At 41.0% G+C, this 19,218-nt stretch overlaps 1 protein-coding gene across 1 annotated transcript in view; it reads left to right on the plus strand.

The window, feature by feature from the left end:
• The window catches only part of XKR4 (XK related 4), a 162,507-nt gene extending 144,604 nt beyond the window's left edge, over nt 1-17,903 (plus strand). The window contains exon 3 of the mRNA XM_020795953.3: nt 15,389-17,903. Coding sequence (XP_020651612.2) covers nt 15,389-16,335 — 947 coding nt within the window. The 3' untranslated portion in view covers nt 16,336-17,903. The remainder of the gene's footprint in view (nt 1-15,388) is intronic.
• The last annotated feature ends 1,315 nt before the right edge of the window (nt 17,904-19,218 follow it).

Below are 19,218 nucleotides of genomic sequence, written 5' to 3' on the forward strand. Positions count from 1 at the left end.
GCTCATGGGTGGCTTGTGGACTGGACAAAGCAGCCACTTAGTCTCTAACCTGGAGGAGGGATGAGCTGCTAATGATTACATTATTAAATAGTTTTAATAGAGTGGTCCGGTGGGCCAGATAGGCGGGGTATAAATAAATAAATAAATAAATAAATAAATAAATAAATAAATAAATAAATAAATAAATAAATAAATAAATACAACTGCAGTCAGTTCTAAAGGAAGTGTATTCAACCATTTGGTACAAATATAGGAGAAAGTCCTGTCCATCCAGCATTTTTTTTAAAATGGTCTCAATGCTGACAATGATTAGACTTTCAGGAGGGCTTCTCCTGAAGATCTTGACATCCAAAAAAGACCATAATAAAATATGTGATCTCTTACACTGCCAGGTCCTTAGCAAATAATGTGTTAAAGCTTACAGCCTACACCTTCAACTGGCAGCCAACCAATTCATTTATTTGGCGGTCAGAACTGAAGAACCATATAAACTAGTGGAATATTTGGCATTTTGATTTCCTGATCATGTATCAGATGGTAAGAAATACTCGGTATACTTTCACTCAGGTACAAGATTTGGGAATTAATAGTTTGCTGTTTGTTTCCTCCTTTTGATTCTGGTGCTGCACCATCTATTCCTTCTGATTAGTTGGCTTGGACTGTACTAATTATATTTTGTTTACATTTAGATTTAGGATATCAAGATATAGGAGATGCTGCACTAATAATCTCTTAGCTGTTATGTAAAGGAACAGAAAGGGTGAGAGATGAGCATTAAGCAATTCTGTGAGTAGATCGGCAATTGATAGGAAAGTATCATTTCAAGATCCCTGATTGACACTTGTTGACACAGCTATGGAATGCATGGGAATGGACAGATGAACATTTTCTATTGCACTGTTGCAACATGTACATAGTATATTGCACTTATGTGTGGGGCAATCCAGAATTTGGCACTGTAGATCAATTTTTTACTACTTTTACTATTGCTGTATAGTCTTCTCACCAAATTCTTTTTTCTGATCCATTAAGATCTGTCTCATATCATCACCAGACTGAACTGAGACTCATGTAGCCCTAAGTCTACTGAGGCATTGTCTGCTGTATATATTCACCCACACATAGGTAGCTGCACTCAAGTTATCATCAGTTGCCTTCCCAGATGTATGGCATGTATATCTGAGATGAAATGAACCCCTCCTTTTCAGACTCATCACTCTCCACATAGAGGAGGGTGATAATGGAAAAGGAGTGGGTGGGGTAGAGCAGCCCTCAACATGTGATCTGTGATCTGTATGCAGATTGGTAATGCCCAAATAGACCTTCTGTGTTGATAAAATATGCCAATCAACTTGGCTTCGCAAGAGCTCCTAGTGACCAGTCATGCCTCACTCATCTAGATCTGACCAGACAATAGGACTAGATGGGTAACAATTTACAAGGATTGCTGAAAACATACCTTCCCTTTGCTCATACACAAATCACTTATACTCCACTTTACTGCCATCTAGTGGGAATTGCATAACACAGTAAATGGTTTCATATGTTAATGACCTGCAAATACTTAATGTTTTTGCGATGTATTTCATTGATAAAAATCATATGGCAGTTTGATAGATTTTCATGCACTGTATAAATAATTCCATAAAGAACAGGTGTATTGATTCTACAATGTCTAGGTGTTGACTGAACATGTCATTTTTCATCCCATTTTCATTATAGTGTCTGTGAGCAAACTCTTAGAACACTTGTTCACAAGCAGAAGCTGAGAGTTGAGCCTATTTTCAAAGAAAATATATGGAAGTGTTTTTTCAAAGAAGTTTTTTCCTGATAGGAAAATAGGAAGCAGCTTTATAACATGGTAATTTCCATAAGAAAAGTCTCCCTTGAAGATTAATGGGAAAGAAAAAAACATTTCTGAAGCAACTTGTACGGAGGAGTAAAAAATTTGATGAAAAAGGGTAATATCTTTATCCATTCTGATTTCTGATAAACATTGGTTTCAAAACAAGGACTACAATTTAACACAGCAATTAATATTTACACTTTAAAATGGGTGTGCAAGTGTCTCATGCTTCCTTCCACTACATTCCCAGATAGAAGGCCGTCTTGCTTTTCACATTAAACATGTAACAATCTCAATTACTGAGGGTGTCCTATGGTTTTAAAGTTTGTTCAATTACCGAGGAATACTCTGTGGGTGTAACTCATCGCAGTACCACCTTGAATACAAGACGTAGTATGGTATAGTTCAGTGGGTTGGAGCACCTCAGTGGGAGGTCAGATCTCCACTGTGCCTTCCAGGAAGAGAGGACAGGCCAGTTGCTTCATACTGTAGTTCAGGACTAGGCCAAGAGAGGCAGTTTTTTTGGGGGGTCTCAGGCACTCCATCCTCCCCATCTGAATCTGGGTCTGAAAAACTAGAGCAACATGTGAGTAACTGGAGGGTAAGTTGTATACAAGCACAAATTTGTGGCAGAATGTTCCCTGTCCAAAAGAAAATGCAAACAAATTCACTATTAATTTAAAATGCTTTGCCTTGTCAGATTTTTTAAACTCTATTATTCTAGGTCTTCTGGGACTACTCCTTCATTATACACACTACTTACTGCTCACCAAGCACACCAAACTGTTTACCCAAGAGTCTCTGACAAAAGTGTAGCACATGTGAAGCCAGCAGAGGTTTCATTACTGCTGGATGCAAAGCTTCAAGTAGATTTCACTAAAAACTTTCATTCCTAGGAAGAAAAGAAAACTAAATATGTGTACTACTTCCATTTCAGCTTAACTGAATAACCAGTGGTGGCAGAGTCAAGTAAGGAGGTGATGGAGACAGTGCTAAGGGGGTGGGGTAGGCCCCAGCATACAAAAGGTTCCCCTCCCCCCCAGGCACAAATTTGAAAAACAAACGGTGAACCGGTTCATCTTTTGGGGGTCTTATTCTTAAGTATCTGATAGCAGGGTTTGGCTGTGCATAGTCATTGTTTCACAATGCTTCTAATTGTACAGAATGCTTTGTACTCTTTGTCATGTTTGACCTGACTCCCAGGAGTATTCTGAAATACACCACTGAAATTCTTACCGTGTTAAATATGAACTGAGATTAAATTCCAGTGACTTCTCCAAAACCTGTAATTAACCCATAGCTCAGGTATCAGTTAAACTCATTTTCCCACATTTAATTCCAATAAAATATGCACTGAAGTGAATGTACCTCCAATGCCACCTTTTGCCAGCTGAAGGCATTCTGAGCCTTTGCCACAGTTTAAACGATCTTGCATTCATAATGCTTGTGCAATCTGGATTTAAATAACTGTAGCCAAAATGTTCGCAGTCTGAAAATAAGCTTTAGAACCACTGTTCGGAATAAGGCTGTGAAGGCGTAATGATGAGGAAACAAACAATGACAGTGACGATTATTGTTACGAAACAGCAGGTTATTTCCTTATCTGCTGTCAGTTCCTGTAAACAATTCAGATTGTTTCATCTAAACTGTTTACAATAGCTGTTAGCAGATAAATTATTTGAGGTAATCTAAAATGGAATGTGTCCAGGTCCTTGCAGATTATGAACCTGGTCCTGTTTTTAGGGTACAAGGATACACCGGACAAAGACCTGTAGACATGTGGATTGAACTAGGTTACAGATATATGGCCTGTGGACTGAATTACCAGCTGGAGGAATGGCCTGCTTGTGGAATGGCATTGAGGACATCTTGGTTTTTTTTCATAAACAGCACAATTTCCTTTCCTGTTGGCAAAAAGGGCTGAGGATTTCTTCCAGCCTGAACTTTTGCTTTGTGAAATGTCTGGCTGCCTGGCTGGAAGGGAGTATATACTGAATATTGACCTTAGATGGAGCTGTTCCTAGCACTTCAGAGTTGGAGCATCCAGGGAAATCTTGGGCTTTAATAGACAGTTCATATATTACTTGTTCCCCCCCCCCTTTGGTCAGGAGGTCAGTCTAGAAATACTATGCATATGTCCAGTTTCCCATTTTCTTAGTTCAAATCACTGAGCTCTCTTTTAAAAAATTATGTCCATTAATGCCAGATGAAACACCTGTAGGTGTATTGCTTCTCCATCCTGGGACAAACAAGAGACTTCTTGTTCCATCCTGTTATTGCTTTAAAATTGAACAAATATTCTTGATCTGATCTTCTTCTCTGTTTTTTTGCAAATTTGTCCAGAGACAGTGCACATTCCTAACAACAACAATACACTAAGTCCAGTCAATTAGCATTAAAAAGTTACATAATTTCACTTGTTACCAAAAAATACATCAGTGTGCTTACAAGAGTTAATTTCTGCTGTCTGATCATTCACCATGTTCTGCATGCAAAGTCAAATTTGTTCAGCCTGCCTCCATTTCCTACTTCATCTCCAGATGCACTAGTAATGCCAGTCTTTGTGCATTTTCTTTCAAAAGTACTTGGCATAGAAAAAAATTAAATAAAATCATACTAACTTCATTTTCAAACCTCATTTCCAAGTGGAAGACATCATGCAAAGCATAGTTCTATGCAACCTACATGAGATTTAAATGCAGTGTCTTACTCCTGCATACATATAGATGAGAGCCAATGTGGTACACAAGGGCTCAGGATAGTTGGGTACAAATTATTATTTGGCCTTGGGAACTCCTTGAGGGTGGCAATAGCAAAGCACTCCCTGAACATGTCGTGTATCTCAAAGACCACTTGGGATTCTCTGTAAGCACCTTGGTGGCACAAAACAACAAATACAAATAGGATCAGTCTGTTTAGCTTGAAGTGAATTATGAAGAGCCATAACATTTTCCATCATGACAAGAAAATTCATGCTCAAAGCATTGCATATCTGCCATATCTGGAGATTTGAATTATGAAAAATAATGATTTCCCCCATTGTTTGCAACAGGTAGCCTTGCACAAGGGGTGACTAAATTTTGTCTTCTGAAAGCAGTAGTCTGCCTATTTTTTTTTTCAAATTGGAAATTCACCTGAATTCTTTCCATCTATCTGAAAATTTCAGTTACAATTAAGTTGCACAACACTTTAGGATTAAGAATAAAATAACTCTGACACATTCTATTGACAATTGAATGATCACATATAATTTTTCAGTTGTAAAGTTTGACAACATGGGTGCCATCAAGCAGGGCCATAACTATCCACTGCACCACATTTAGAGAGCATGTCTCTTCCTCAGCCACTCCTAGTGAAAACATCCCAAGATAGAATGGATTGGTCTCTAGGTAGGCCTGCGTCTGGAGTGAGGCAGTCTTCTCTGGGCCAGCCAGATTCTACCTCTCATATCTCTGGGCTAGGAGTGTTGGCTGGATACCCAGAAGATTCCAGCCGAAACATTTCCTCCGCTGAGGAGGGGTCCAACAGATGTTTCATGGCCTACAGAGAAGTACCCACTGCAAAGCTTTTTGGAGAAGAACCACAATTGTCCAGAAGAGTGGTACCCAAACTTTTTGGCATCATGGCTCCCCTTTTGATTCTGAGAAGTGTTCATCCCTTCCCACATCTTCTTTTTTAAATTAACCACCTTATTTAACAAATAATTCAGTTCAGAATGAGTGCAGATAATATCTGTTTTAAAATTAAAATGAATTTTACTTTGCTATTAAAGCAAAAGGAACAAATTTCATGTTAAGGATGACGATGCATTTCATATTTTAGCACCCGTAGGAATGAGATTTTTGGTATTTCTTGGAATGCTGATAGACAAATGCCTAAACTAGACAAATGGCTGAACTAGGCCTAGCTCCACCCACATGTCCTGTTCCTGACCCAGTGCTAGCTGGGAGCTTTCTTTCTGAACAGGAAGCTAAGTGGGGCTAAGTCTAGCTCAGCCTCAAACCCTTCCAATTGAAATATTTGTTCCATCTGTCGGCATCAGTTAGCAATAGTAGTTGTTGGCACCACCACCACCACAATAATGTGCTGTCAAGTCAGTTTCAACTTACCCTTTTCCAGGGTTACCCAGGTATGGGATACTCAGAAGTGTTTTACTATTTCCTTCTTCTGGGGATGTTCTGGGACTGCACAGCGTGTCAAAGGCTACGAAGGCTAGCTCTCTCCTGGGAAGCAAAACAGGAAATTGAACTGCCTCACTAAACGATGCATTAAGTAGGGTAACTGAAAACATCACCAAAAGAAGACAGAGACCACTGATATATGTTAAATTGCACATGCTAATGTATATGTACAGATGCTGAATTAGAAATTATTTTTACAATGTAATCAAAATTTACATTATCAGTCAAACGGGGAGGAAAATGGTCAGGTAACTCCTGTGTCTGCTCATTCTGATGTACAGGTGCTCACAGAGGATGGACAACCTTTAAGATCCTTAAACCTGTTCCTTCTGATTCTTTATCTTCAAACCTGAAGGACATTTGGACAGTCCTTCAGATGGAGAACCCTTTCAGAAGGAAGATTGTCCACTGATGGCCCTTTAATTGAGGACTACCCCCCTCTAAAAAAGGACATAAAGCTTCCCTGCCCATTAAACATCACCAATATTCTCTGTATTTGTCAATTAAGGTGGATTACATTTCATTGTGAAAGTCACTGAAAATTCCACCACCCATTGAGTCCAGACCTATTAACTATGTAATTCTTCTGTGCTTATTATCACATATTTGTGCATCTGACGAAGCATAGTAACATGATTAAATGGCATATATGCAAAACAGTGTCTTGACAAACTAGATATTTTACATCTCTTTCTGGTTCTCTTACTCAGCTGAGCATTAGCTTTCCATCACACGCACCGAGTACATACAATCATAATTGATACCATTCAAACAAAAACAGCACATTATTAGAGTTAAGACTTGTAATTTATCACTGCTATACAGATACAATCCAACAATGAGATCTTCATGTGTAAGATGTGTGTAGAAATGTGCCTTATCTAGCATCTACCCCATATAGCATAACTAAGTAGTAAGTAATACCTCATCAACTGTGCATGCAGTGCTCCCACACAAGTTCTGTGCATTTGGCACATGTGTTTCTCATTCTGATTAGTAAGAGATAAACAAGTACGGTAATTTCCCCACAATTTCCCAGGTGTGTGAAGGTTAGGACTGCTAGAACTCCTGAATCTTTCTGAGATGTTTGTTTCAATTATTATGGCACTCACTTGCCCAAACTCTCTACCATTTATCCCTGAACATTGCCTCAAAACTTCTCTCCTTACTTCTCTTCTGCTCCCATCTTTGAAATGGCTTTTCTCTCATCCAGAAAGCAGTGATAGGGCAACCTGGATAGCAACATCCCATTCCTCAAGATTCCAGGATGAAAACCTGATTGTGGACTGTGATGTCACAGATTGGGGCAGGCAGTGATGAGGGGATGTCAACTGATTGGTGAAACGAGGCATGAGGAAGGTTCGAGTAAACAGACCATGAGTAAATAGAATTCAGGTAAAGTCTGTCCTATCAGGTAATGAACCAGCTCAAGGTGGGAGTAGAGATATTTTTCAATGCAGAGGCTGAAGCAAAATATGCCCAGCAGTTTCAGTCAGTTGCTTTCATTCTGAGTAAGGTTCACTTTGCATGCATCTTTACCTACACACCACACATGAAACATGGGAAGTTCTTTCAGGAAAATCCTCTTGCTACTGATATGCCTTCTGAAGGAAACAGCTAGCCAGTATCCTCTCCCAACCCCCTCAGCCATAACCAGGCCTTGCTTTGCCCAGTGCATTAGTCTCCTTGCCTGATCCTAGATGGCATAATGGGTCCTAGTATATAGAATCATATGGAGTTGGAAGGGGCCTATAAGGCCATTTAGAGTCCAACCTCCTGCTCAATGCAGGAATCCAAGTTGAAGTACATCTGACAAATGTCTGTCTAACTTTCTCTTGAGGATCTCCAGTCTTGGAGAAGTCAGCACCTCCTGAGGTAATTGTTTTCATTGTAATACTGCTCTAATACTTCAGAAGTTTTTCCCGAGATTGAGTGAAAATCTGGCTTCCTGTAACTTGAGCCCATTACATGCCCTACACTCTGGAATGACTGAAAGCAGATCCTACCCATCCTCTGTATGAGTGTCTTTCAAGTATTTGAAGAATGCTATCATATATCCCCTCAGTCTTCTTTTCTCAAGTGTAAACATGTCCAGGTATTTCAGTCTTTTCTCACAGGGCATGGTTTCCAGTCCCCTGATCATCCTTGTTGCCCTTCTCTGAACTTCCTCCACTTTGTTGGCATCCTTCTTAAAGTGTGGAACTGAACACAGTACTCAAGATGAGGACTGGGAGTGGTGAACAGAGGGGACTAGTACTTCATGGGATTTGAAGACTGTACTTCTCTTAATGCAGCCTTGTGAGCCCAGCCACAGCCCTCTCGCCAGGACAAGTGGGCTTTCTGTCTCCCCGAGAACAGGTGATCAGTTTCCCACATGCAGCACACCTGTAGATTGGGGTATTAGAAGTGTCCTGGATAAGCCTGGAGGCTTGTGAATTTAAGGAGGAGTGGGAGGAGAGTGAGGGTGCAAGACCTACAAGGATGCCCTGGATTGGGAAGCCCTGGATGCTGAGAAGGAACTGCCACACTAAATGCTATCCACAGAAGACTGGGAGAAGATCTGCCATCAGGATCCCTACACAGGATGGTGGGAGACATTCCTGGTTCCTCCAGAGGAGGAGGCTTGAGAAACACCCATGATTCACTATCCCTACCCATGGGGTGGCCAAGGGCCTCCTGTGAGTCCACCCACCAAGTTCTCCCTTCCATTCACTCTTACTGCAGTTTGTTGCTCCTCTGAGTCTGCATTGGTTAAGGTGGTCTTCAGATGAACAACCCAGGAGGAGTACCAGCAGCCTGGTTACATTACCCCAAACAAGGCTTACCTCAGTGTAACTGAAGAAGGCTGCAGGCTACTTGGGTGCAAGGGGAAGTGCAGGCATGTATCCAAAATCCCTGTTGCAGGACTCCTTGCCTTGCTTACTTGTGAAGGGTACTGGAAATTGTAGAGGGAGTGGGGCTCCACCCCGAACCACACTAGTAAAGGTAAAGACTCTTTGAGAACAAATATTTGTTTGGGAGAACATACAACTCCTTGGTACCCACTGAGAGCAATTTAGATTTGTTAACTGCCAGAGTGGCTACATTTGAGTTGAACTATAAAAATAACCTCTGAAGAAAAGCTTTGTCTGGCGCTCCCGGGGGGGGGGGGAGCTGGGCCAGGTCACAAGTCTAAAATACCATTTCTAATTTTTGCATCCACATTTGGCTCATATTAAGCTTGTGATCCACAACAATTCTAAGATCCTTCTCACATGTAGTGAGGATGCGAGGGCCAGTCGAGTATGAAGTATGCATGCCAGAATGATGCCAGCCCCTCCAGAAATTTTCCATTTCAGCCTCCTTAAGGAGTTGCACAATTGAGAAGCCTCATTGAGGCATGTGGAGGAAGTGGAACTAGGGCTCGAGGTGGTGACTGCAGTATAACTGTCACACCCACCCACCTCCTCTGTATGTTCTCCCTAACAAACAGATTTGCCTTCGGACATGACAGTTTCTGTTGTCTCCACTTCCGCTGCCACCAAAGGAAATCCTTCCTCAATTACCAATTAGGGCCACAAAATCAGTCGTGTCAAATATAACGTTGTTTATTAACAGATTAACATATTTAAGACTCAAGGAAATCATAGATGGTATTGTATTTGATATTCATTAAACTTCATTTAACTTGGAAATATGCTGGTTACTTTGTATTTAGTTTCAATCACTTTAAAACAATTTATTTATTTCTTATAGTTTTCATTGCATTCACTTCTCTTATACAGTTCTTTCCAAGGGTTTCTTTCCAAAACAATTCTTCCAGCTACCTAACTCTTTCCCTAACTTTTAACTAACCGTCCTATATCATCACTAACTGAAACCCCTAAATCCTGGCTAACTGAAACTCTAACTGATTATAACTGTCCTTCATTCTCTTTGTATATTCCTTGGTTCTGTCCTCTTGCACAACCATTGGCTACTGAATCAGTGTTCCATTGTGATGGAGAGGTGTGGTTTCTGGCCTGTCCATCACAATAACCTACACAAGCACAGTGGACCTGGGGGAGGGCTTGCCCAAAGGGCAGCAGTAGCAATTGTGGTCCCTTGAAATTGAGTTCCTCAATGTCATGTCCACCAGGCCAGGGCGTACATCTTGGGAAGAGCATTGCTTAGACCCCCCCCCCATTAGTTTAGTGGTAAGCTTGGGAGCTCAGTTCTGGCCACACCAGCTGCACCAAGTGATCATAGATGAGGTAAAGTCCAGGATAGAATTTGGAGTCTTTGAGCCATCCTCCAGGCCTTGGAAAAGTCATCCTGTACTAGCTAGCAAACTGGATGGGAATTTTAGGTTTTGCATAGGCTTCTGTAGGGCAAACTCAGGGATGTGGTTCAATGCTTACCCCATGTCCCAGGTGGACAAGCTACTGAGAAATTGGGGCAAGACTCTTATTTATACTTTGTAGCCCTCACTAAGGGTTACTGGCAGATTCCCCTGTGGGCATCTAATAAGGAGCAAATTGCCTTCACAATGCTGTTATGCCTCTACCAATTCACATAAAGTGAAAAGACCAGCATGCTACTTATATACCACCCCACAAACTCTCTGAACAGTTTACAATTTAATTATGCAGGCTACGCATTCCTCACCCACTCCAGCAAGCTGGGTACTCAATTTACCAACCTCTGAAGGATGAAAGTCTGAGTGAATCTCAAACTGGCTGCTTGGGATTAAACACGGGTTGTGAGCAGGGTTTTGGCTGCAGTTTTGGCTGCAGGGTTTTGGTTTAACCACTGAGCCAAGTTTTGACTGACTGACTGACTGACTGACTGACTGACTGACTGACTGACTGATTGATTGATTGATTGATTGATTGATTGATTGATTGATTGATTGATTTGATTTGATTTGATTTGATTTGATTTGATTTGTATCCCGCCCATCTGGTCTATGCAACCACTCTGAGTGGCTTCCACTATAACATAAACAATTAATAAAATAACACAAAATTACATAAATCTTCAAATGAGAAAAATAAAGTAAAAATAAATAAATAAGAAGAAAAAAGGTAAGAAGAAAGAATCAAGTATTGACGGGAAGAAAGGCCTGAATAAACATCAATGTTTTTAATTGGCTTTTAAAGATACCCAGTGTAGGGGCCGCGCGAATCTCTGGAGGGAGGTTGTTCCAGAGGTGAGGAGACATCTCCGAGACGGACCAATTTCGTGTCTTTTCCTCCCGGGCCTCTCTTGGCGTCAGGCTCCTCAGCCTCACCTCCTGACTTGCATGGATGATCCAATCTTGTAATTGTGCATTTGGTTTCTTTTTCCAGAGTGTAGAACTTTGCACTAATACCTGTTTAATTTCATTCTGTTGTTATCAGCCCAGTGCTCAGGCTTATCTAGACCACTTTGAATTTTGTTTCTGTCTTCCAGAGTATTAGCTATTCTACCCAGTTTTGTGTCATCCACAAATCTGATAATTATTCCCTGTGATCCCTCATCCAAGTCATTAATAAAAACTGAGCTTTGTGGTACTCCTCTTTTCCCATTTTGACAAGGAGCAGTTGATAAACACTCTCTGAGTACATTTCTGTAACCAATTGTGTATATACCTGATAGTTGTTCTGTCCAGCACAGACCTCAAGTGTGTCTACATGGTCAAAGGCTGCAAGATTTACTCTGCTTATAAAACAGGTGAATTGGAAGTATTTTTGCTGACGAAATGATGCAAAAGCTGAATAAAATCATTCTTTTTGCTCTCAGTGTGTCTTTTTTTCCCCTTCTGTTGTTGGGGGACTTCTACTTTTTTTCACCAGAATGAATCAATCAGTTTTTTTCCCCTTGCAGATGTTCTTGTAAAGATGAGTGGTGTTTTGGATGATATAGGCAGTTGGGGTGTGATGTTTAGGCCCTCATTCTTTTCTCTTCCCCCTCCTATCATCCTTCAACGTATGTGTGATTTCTTCACTCTCTCTGAGCTGGAGAATCCAGAGTAGAAGCAGCCACCTTTTCTGAAAGATTGTGTAATATTTTCCAGGCATTGTAGTGAACCATAAAAAGATTGGCAGAGAGGGAAACAAAGAAAGAAAAGAAAGAAGTGTGGCTCTAGGCTGGAATGTGAACTGCATCACATCTTGTGTGAATGGTGAATTCAGTATACAGCATTTGTGTGAGCACTGATTGGGGTTTCAGATGAAGTACTGGCTGTGAATCAAATTTCAGCAAGCCAAATCATTCTGATTCAGCTAACTAACTCTCCTAGTTAGTTTGTTAATCATAATATCATGGGGTACTTTGTCAAAAGCTTTGCTGATGATATATAGCACTTAAAGCATTCCCATTGTCTACTAGGAAGGCCTACTTATCAAAGAATGAGATAAGATTAGTCATGTTGGCCCTTAGTTATCACTGCACTGTGTTCAAGATGCTTGCAGAGTGACAATTTTATAATCTGCTCCATAATTTTCCTTGGGATTGATGTCAGGCTAACTCTGGCTCTCTCCAATCCTCTCCCTTGAGCTTTGTGTTTTTTGATGACAGCATGGAGAAGCCACTACATACATACAGACACCTTTACAGTGAGCCCTGAGAGTAGAAGAAGATGGATGCCCAAGCTTTAAAGAAACCTCGCACCCAGTAATCAAAATTCAACCTCTTCTGATGTTACATGCCCTCGGATTTATCTCTCCAGATGGAAATCTGGAGGAGCATAAAAATGCACTGAGACTTCAGTCACTGCCTTGTGACTTGACATCCCTAATAATTGATCATGACTTGTCTCATTCCCTGAAGCAATTTGCCCTAACTGAAATTATGCTTTACTCTTCTGATACTGTTGCTGCTGCTTCCCTCAATTTCCTACTCAACTCTTCCTGTAGGCTGTTACTGCTGTGAGTAACCTTCACTTTTCAAGATGTACCAACTCTATCCATAGTTCAATTTTGCCCCTCCCCCGTACCTCCCTACCAATGTATTGTATTAGCCCCCACCCCAACATACACTCTTCAGATTCTCTAGCCCTGTGCAGGTTCATCACACTAGCAGACGTTATGTCACCCACAGCCCCACACCTTAGGTTTCTACTCTTATAGAATGAATTTCTGTGACAGAGAGGCATTTCTATTGTAATCACAAAGTTACACAGGATTCAGAAACCTATTGCAGGTTTCTGAATTATTTAGAAACCTCTCTAAGCAGAGCTGTTCAGACAAATGCCTCCCTGCTACTGTATAAGCATTGGATGGAGTTATGGGTGACATCAGGGACAAGCATACTTGGTGCACCCGTGTTTATGGTTGTGTCATGGTAATCCATGCTTTCAGATAACCGTGGTCTTCTGAGAGACTCATTGCCTGGTTCACTCTTTGTGACAACCCTTGTACTTTGCTCCTTGGTGATTTCAATATTCATGATTTTCTGCTTTCTGTCTACATTCACTGACCACTTTCTGTTCTCTAGTATTGTTTCAATGGAAATCATTTCTTTTTAAGAATCTGGTTTAAAGGAGAATATTCCCCCTAAAATCAACAGATGATCAAAGGGGGCATTGTAGTAGGTGACAATTGCAAAAGTGGAGTGTGAGTAGGGTTCCATGTGCAAATAATGGGTTTAACCTGAAGGAATGAATTTTATTTGTGATGACAATGCTTTGTCATAGATTCCTCCTTAGAGCTCTGAGTGACCAATCAAATTCTTGGTTGAGATGCCTTGCCTGGATTAAAGCCTTGTATTTACGATTGTTCTGCATATTTTGGAGTTCCTATGCTCACTATCAGGAGTGAAAGATCCTCTCACAGTATACACCGAGAGAAGATTGGCTAATCAACTTTATTCCTTGTGTGCCCTGACATATACAGTGATGCCTTGCTAGAGGAAAATAATTTGTTCTGCGAGTCGTTTCGTATTGCGAAAATTTCATCTTGCGAAGCACAGTTTCCCATAGGAATGCATTGAAATTTAATTAATGTGTTCCTATATGTCTTGCGAAGCACGGCCATAGAAAACTTTGTCTTGCGAGTCACCAAAAAAAACGCAAAATGCTTTCGTCTTGTGAGTTTTTCATTGCACAAGGTGTTTGTCTTACGAGGCATCACTGCATTATACTGGCACATGGAAGCTTCTAGAATCAAGGTGAAACACTTTGTTTCTGCGGGGCTATATATATATTTTCTAAATGAGTATTAAAAACACAAACGTTACAAACATGTTTTTTATATATAAAACAATAGTAGTAATATAAACACAGCCCCAAACTGGATGCTATAATTTGTACACCTCAAGTTCTTTTCACCAGCACCAGAGCAGGAGCTGCTTGTAGGAACAAGGAAGAAGGCGAATCTCTCTTTGAAGCAAAATAAAAACACAACCCCATATATTTAACAATCAAAGTAAGACAATTTCATCTAAATGAGATTAACTGCACTGAGTTTTAGACAGTTTGAGACAGTCCTGGAAAAAGATGTGAAACAGATTGCTATTAGCTATAGACAATTCACTGTGTGTTGTAGTGAATAAAGTGACAGACTAGGACTTTGGAGAACAGGTTTCAAATCCCCACTTGGCCATGGAAACTCTTTGGAGGACTGAAACTGGCAAAACTACTCCTTGAAAATCTCACTTACTTTGAAAGCCCTGTTAGGGTTTCTATAAGGTAGTTTTGACATTTTAGCTACGGACAGAGTTTGTGTTCAGGTTTGTGTCTCAGCCATCCCTCTACCCATTTGCTGGCGGGATTGATTACCCCAGCTTTAATGAAATTTTGAATCTCATTGCAGTTTTAAGCATAATCCATGCTGTTATTTTCATATTACTGACTTGTATAAGTAGTGGCATGGTGCTGCAAAAGCTAAGAAGAATACAATTGTCTTGTGATATTAGGTGTACTTAATAGTGTGGTTTCTTAAGCACATTTTCTTCCTAACTAGTTGTGAAGCTACTACACATTCAGCTTCATACTGAAAGATAATTGAAGACAATCAAGTGAGTGTGTTTGGTATTCTTATTGTACAGTATTTATGTAGCTAGCTGTAGGGTGGGCTTGCTTTTATACTGAGGAAGTACAATACAGTATTATCTTTACAGTTTCATAGGACCATGGAAGAAACAAAATTATTAGAATTTCTGCTGAACTTACTACCAAGTACTAACCCAGTATATCCAGTTGTATAATAAAGCTATGGAAATAAACATCATCCTGGTTCAATAAGGCTGCAATTCTATGTGCACTTAGCTGGCAGTAAATTTCCATTGAGTCAAATGAGGTATACCTCTGAAAAGGCATGTATAATGTTGCAGTATGTGTCTTATATGTAATCAATTACATTTTGCAAATCTTGATTATTTATTGACCATGTATTGCATTTATCTTTCCCTCCCCTTCTAGGTCTTACAGCAGCAGCATCACTTGTGTCTTTGGCATGGGCATTGGCTTCATATCAAAAAGCTCTTCGTGATTCCCGTGATGACAAAAAACCAATCAGTTACATGGCTGTAATAATCCAGTTTTGTTGGCATTTCTTCACAATCGCAGCCAGGGTGATTACTTTTGCTCTATTTGCCTCTGTTTTCCAACTATACTTTGGGATCTTCATAGTCCTCCACTGGTGTATCATGACCTTTTGGATTGTCCACTGTGAGACGGAATTCTGCATCACTAAGTGGGAAGAAATTGTCTTCGACATGGTTGTTGGAATAATTTATATCTTTAGCTGGTTTAACGTCAAAGAAGGAAGGACACGCTGTAGGCTTTTCACTTATTATTTTGTGATCCTTTTGGAAAACACTGCCTTGAGTGCTCTTTGGTACCTGTACAAGGCTCCTATGATTTCTGATGCATTTGCCATACCGGCACTATGTGTGGTGTTCAGCAGCTTTTTAACTGGCATAGTTTTTATGCTGATGTACTATGCCTTCTTTCACCCCAATGGACCAAGGTTTGGGCAGTCACCAAGCTGTGCTTGTGAGGACTCAGTAGCTGCCTTTACTCTTCCTCCAGAGGTAGCATCAAGTACTTTAAGGTCTATTTCTAATAACCGGAGTGTCACAAGTGAACGTGATCAGAAATTTGCAGAAAGAGATGGGTGTGTACCTGTCTTTCAGGTTAGACCTACTGCACCTTCTACACCTTCCTCCCGACCACCAAGGATTGAAGAATCTGTCATTAAAATCGATCTATTCAGGAACAGGTATCCAGCATGGGAGAGACATGTATTGGACAGGAGCCTAAGGAAGGCAATTTTAGCTTTTGAATGTTCTCCTGCTCCCCCACGACTACAATATAAAGATGATGCCCTTATACAGGAGCGGCTGGAATATGAAACAACACTATAGACAATTTAAAAAACAAAAACAAGTCAATGCAGCGGCTGTGATCCATCCAGATAACAGGGTGGCAGTAGGGCCGTGGCAATAACTTCAAACTTTATTCTACAACAGAGCAGCAAACATTAGTAGTGTCCTTAGTCTGGTGGCCATCATGATTATCATTTGATCCACTGTCCCACAGTCTGTCTGCAATACACCTAGAAGCAGCAGCATCCAAAAGCCTCAAAGAATCCATTATTCTCACTGGGAAATAGACCTAGTCCAATAACTTCCTATTTCTTTCAATGTGCACTGCATAGGATTTAAAAACAAAATGAAGGAAGGTCTGAATGAATAGCATCACTGTACCAATTAGTGCTTTTTTAAAATTTTAGAGAAACTTAAATTATTGATGTTTGCATAGTTATTTACAAAATGAAGAAGCAGTTTGGAAAAACTTGTCAAAATAGCTTATTTTGTAAAATGGCAATATTACTGTTATGTGAACTCTAGTTTCTATAAAAGGAATTATATAGTTCTCTTGTCTTGAGTAGGTAAATCATGAAATATTTGCAAAAGGGTTATCATTGAAAAAGACATGGATGTTTTTTTTTCTTTGTCTAGAACTGAGTTAAATTCTAATCAAGCAAACTACATGCGTTGAACTTGTAAACAAAAGAGCGATTCAAAATTTATGGTTTTTTTACAGAAATCAATATTATATGTACAACTTCAGGGTTTTTTTAAAAGAAATTCTATGCAGATGACCCCACCCCCAGATTCCAGCAACAACTGGAAGCTCTATTGTTTAGATGTAAATTAAATGATAATCATGATTAAGTTCTCAATTGCAAAAAAGAAAGAAAGAAAGAAAAAGCAAGGAAGACAGAAAATAAAAGCAAGAAGGTGCACACCTTGTATTCTAAACCTTCTGGAGATCATATTCAGGAAAGCATTGAGAGATAAATAGTCCCTTTTCCTATTCATTTTTCCCCAGGATCTAAGATGCATGGCTATCCATGTGAATATATTCAGAAGGTATGATAATAGACCTCAGTATCCCAAGCTCTTCTAGTGCCAATCATTGTGTAACAGTAAGATTAATATTGTTGTCTGAGGGACAGCAAATGGGAGACACACATCTGAAAGAAGCAAGAAGCTGGGAAGAACAAGCCTACTTTCCATGTTTACAGAGAACACTGGTCCTAAAATGAAAACCAGCTATTTGGTTGTAAGTATATATAGTAAATAAAAAGGGCAAAATCCTATTGCAAAAAATAAAAATAAATTAAAATAAAATGTGCATGTAAGGGCAATTGCACAAGAGATTTTTGCATTTCCTGGGCCATTGGTCATGTAATCAAGCATGTTTGAAAGAAACCCACTTCATAGCCTACTGCTAAAATTATCTGTTCTTTTCTGCCTTTATTCAAATGAAAATTAACTGCAGTTTGTCTGGGTCAAGCACATAACCAAGCATATCATCCTGTATGTCAGGGGTCTCAAACATGCAGCCCGGGGGCCATTTGCGGCCCGCTGGATGATAGTTTATGGCCCCCGCCTTGCCTAACCCCCAGCATCCACGTGTCCTCTGCTGTTAAGAGTAAAAAAAAGCCTCTCCTCACTCACCGGCTCTCCCCCAAGACAACGCCTCTTGCACCCTCCATCCGGAACTGCAGCCTGCCAGCCAGCCTGCCTGTCTGCCGGCTGGTAGGCTGCAGTTCCGGATGGAGGGTGCAAGAGGCTCTGTCTTGGGGGAGATCCGGTGAGTGAGGCATGCTGCTGGCCCTTTTCCCTAAGTGCCCGAGCCGTCGCTGAGCGATGCCTGAGAGCAAAGCTCGCTCCCGGCCCATCCTCGAAGAGCGTCTCCAAGCCGCCAAGAGCAGCTGCCGCCGCCTCTTCCAGAGAAGTGGCTCTGTGGCTCTCTTTCTCTCTTGGTGCCCCCAGCACCAGCTTCAGCACCCGGCAGTGCTTCCTCCTCCTCCTCCTCTTTGACCTGCTTCAGCCGCTTCAGCTCTGGAGGGTGCCTGGGCTCGCCTCGCAAAGTTTGCTCCCCTGTCATGGTGGGCGTAGCTGCTGCTGAGTGTGCCTTTTTTTTGAGGGGGGCTTTCAGAGGAAGTTTGCTGGACCTCCATGTGTGTGTTTGTGTGCGTGTGTGCGCACGCACCTGTGGGGGGCTTGCCCTGTTCTGTTTAATTTCGCAGGTATCGATGGGGGCTTTTCTCCTTTGGCAAGGTGAATTCTGTGAGGGTTTTTAAATTTTACATCATGCCCTCCTCCCCCCTGCTAGGCAGTTGCTGGCACTCCCTTCCTTCTCTGCTTTTTCATCCTGGTGGTGGTGGTGGTGAGGAAGGAGCCAGAGGGGGTCGTGGCTGGCTACGAGGGCTCTCGCGCTTGTCCTCCTCCTTGGAGCCCTAGCCGGCCTAAGGAACTCCCGGGTGGCTTGCTTGGGCTCTTGCTCCGCTTGGCGGAAAATGTGATGTGGCCCATCCTCACCCAGACTCTGCCTCCAGTGGCCCCCAGGTGAATTGAGTTTGAGCCAACTGCTCTATGTGATCGGTGGAAGACCAGCCCAGGAAACAGGAAACTCCACTTGTAATTACCCTTATACAGTCACATAAGGCAATAAGATTCTGCTCACAATAAGCCAAACTGTTTGAAAGGTTTGAGTTTAAAAAAAAAAAAACTGAAACTGGACAAAACCTTTTTCAGTGCATTCACATATGAGACATGGTTTAGCATTACAAGATTGAGTTTTCATTACATTTGTGCATTCCCCCTGCTTCCCTGGGTTTTGTACATTACCTCTACCCCACCTCCAGTTGACACTCCCAGCTTAGTTATGATGACACTGGACATTTCAACCTGCACTTCAAATTAATTAAAAATTGATGCTTTGTCAGAGCCCTC

This window comes from Pogona vitticeps, chromosome 4, assembly GCF_051106095.1.
Source record: "Pogona vitticeps strain Pit_001003342236 chromosome 4, PviZW2.1, whole genome shotgun sequence".
NCBI lineage: Eukaryota > Metazoa > Chordata > Lepidosauria > Squamata > Agamidae > Pogona > Pogona vitticeps.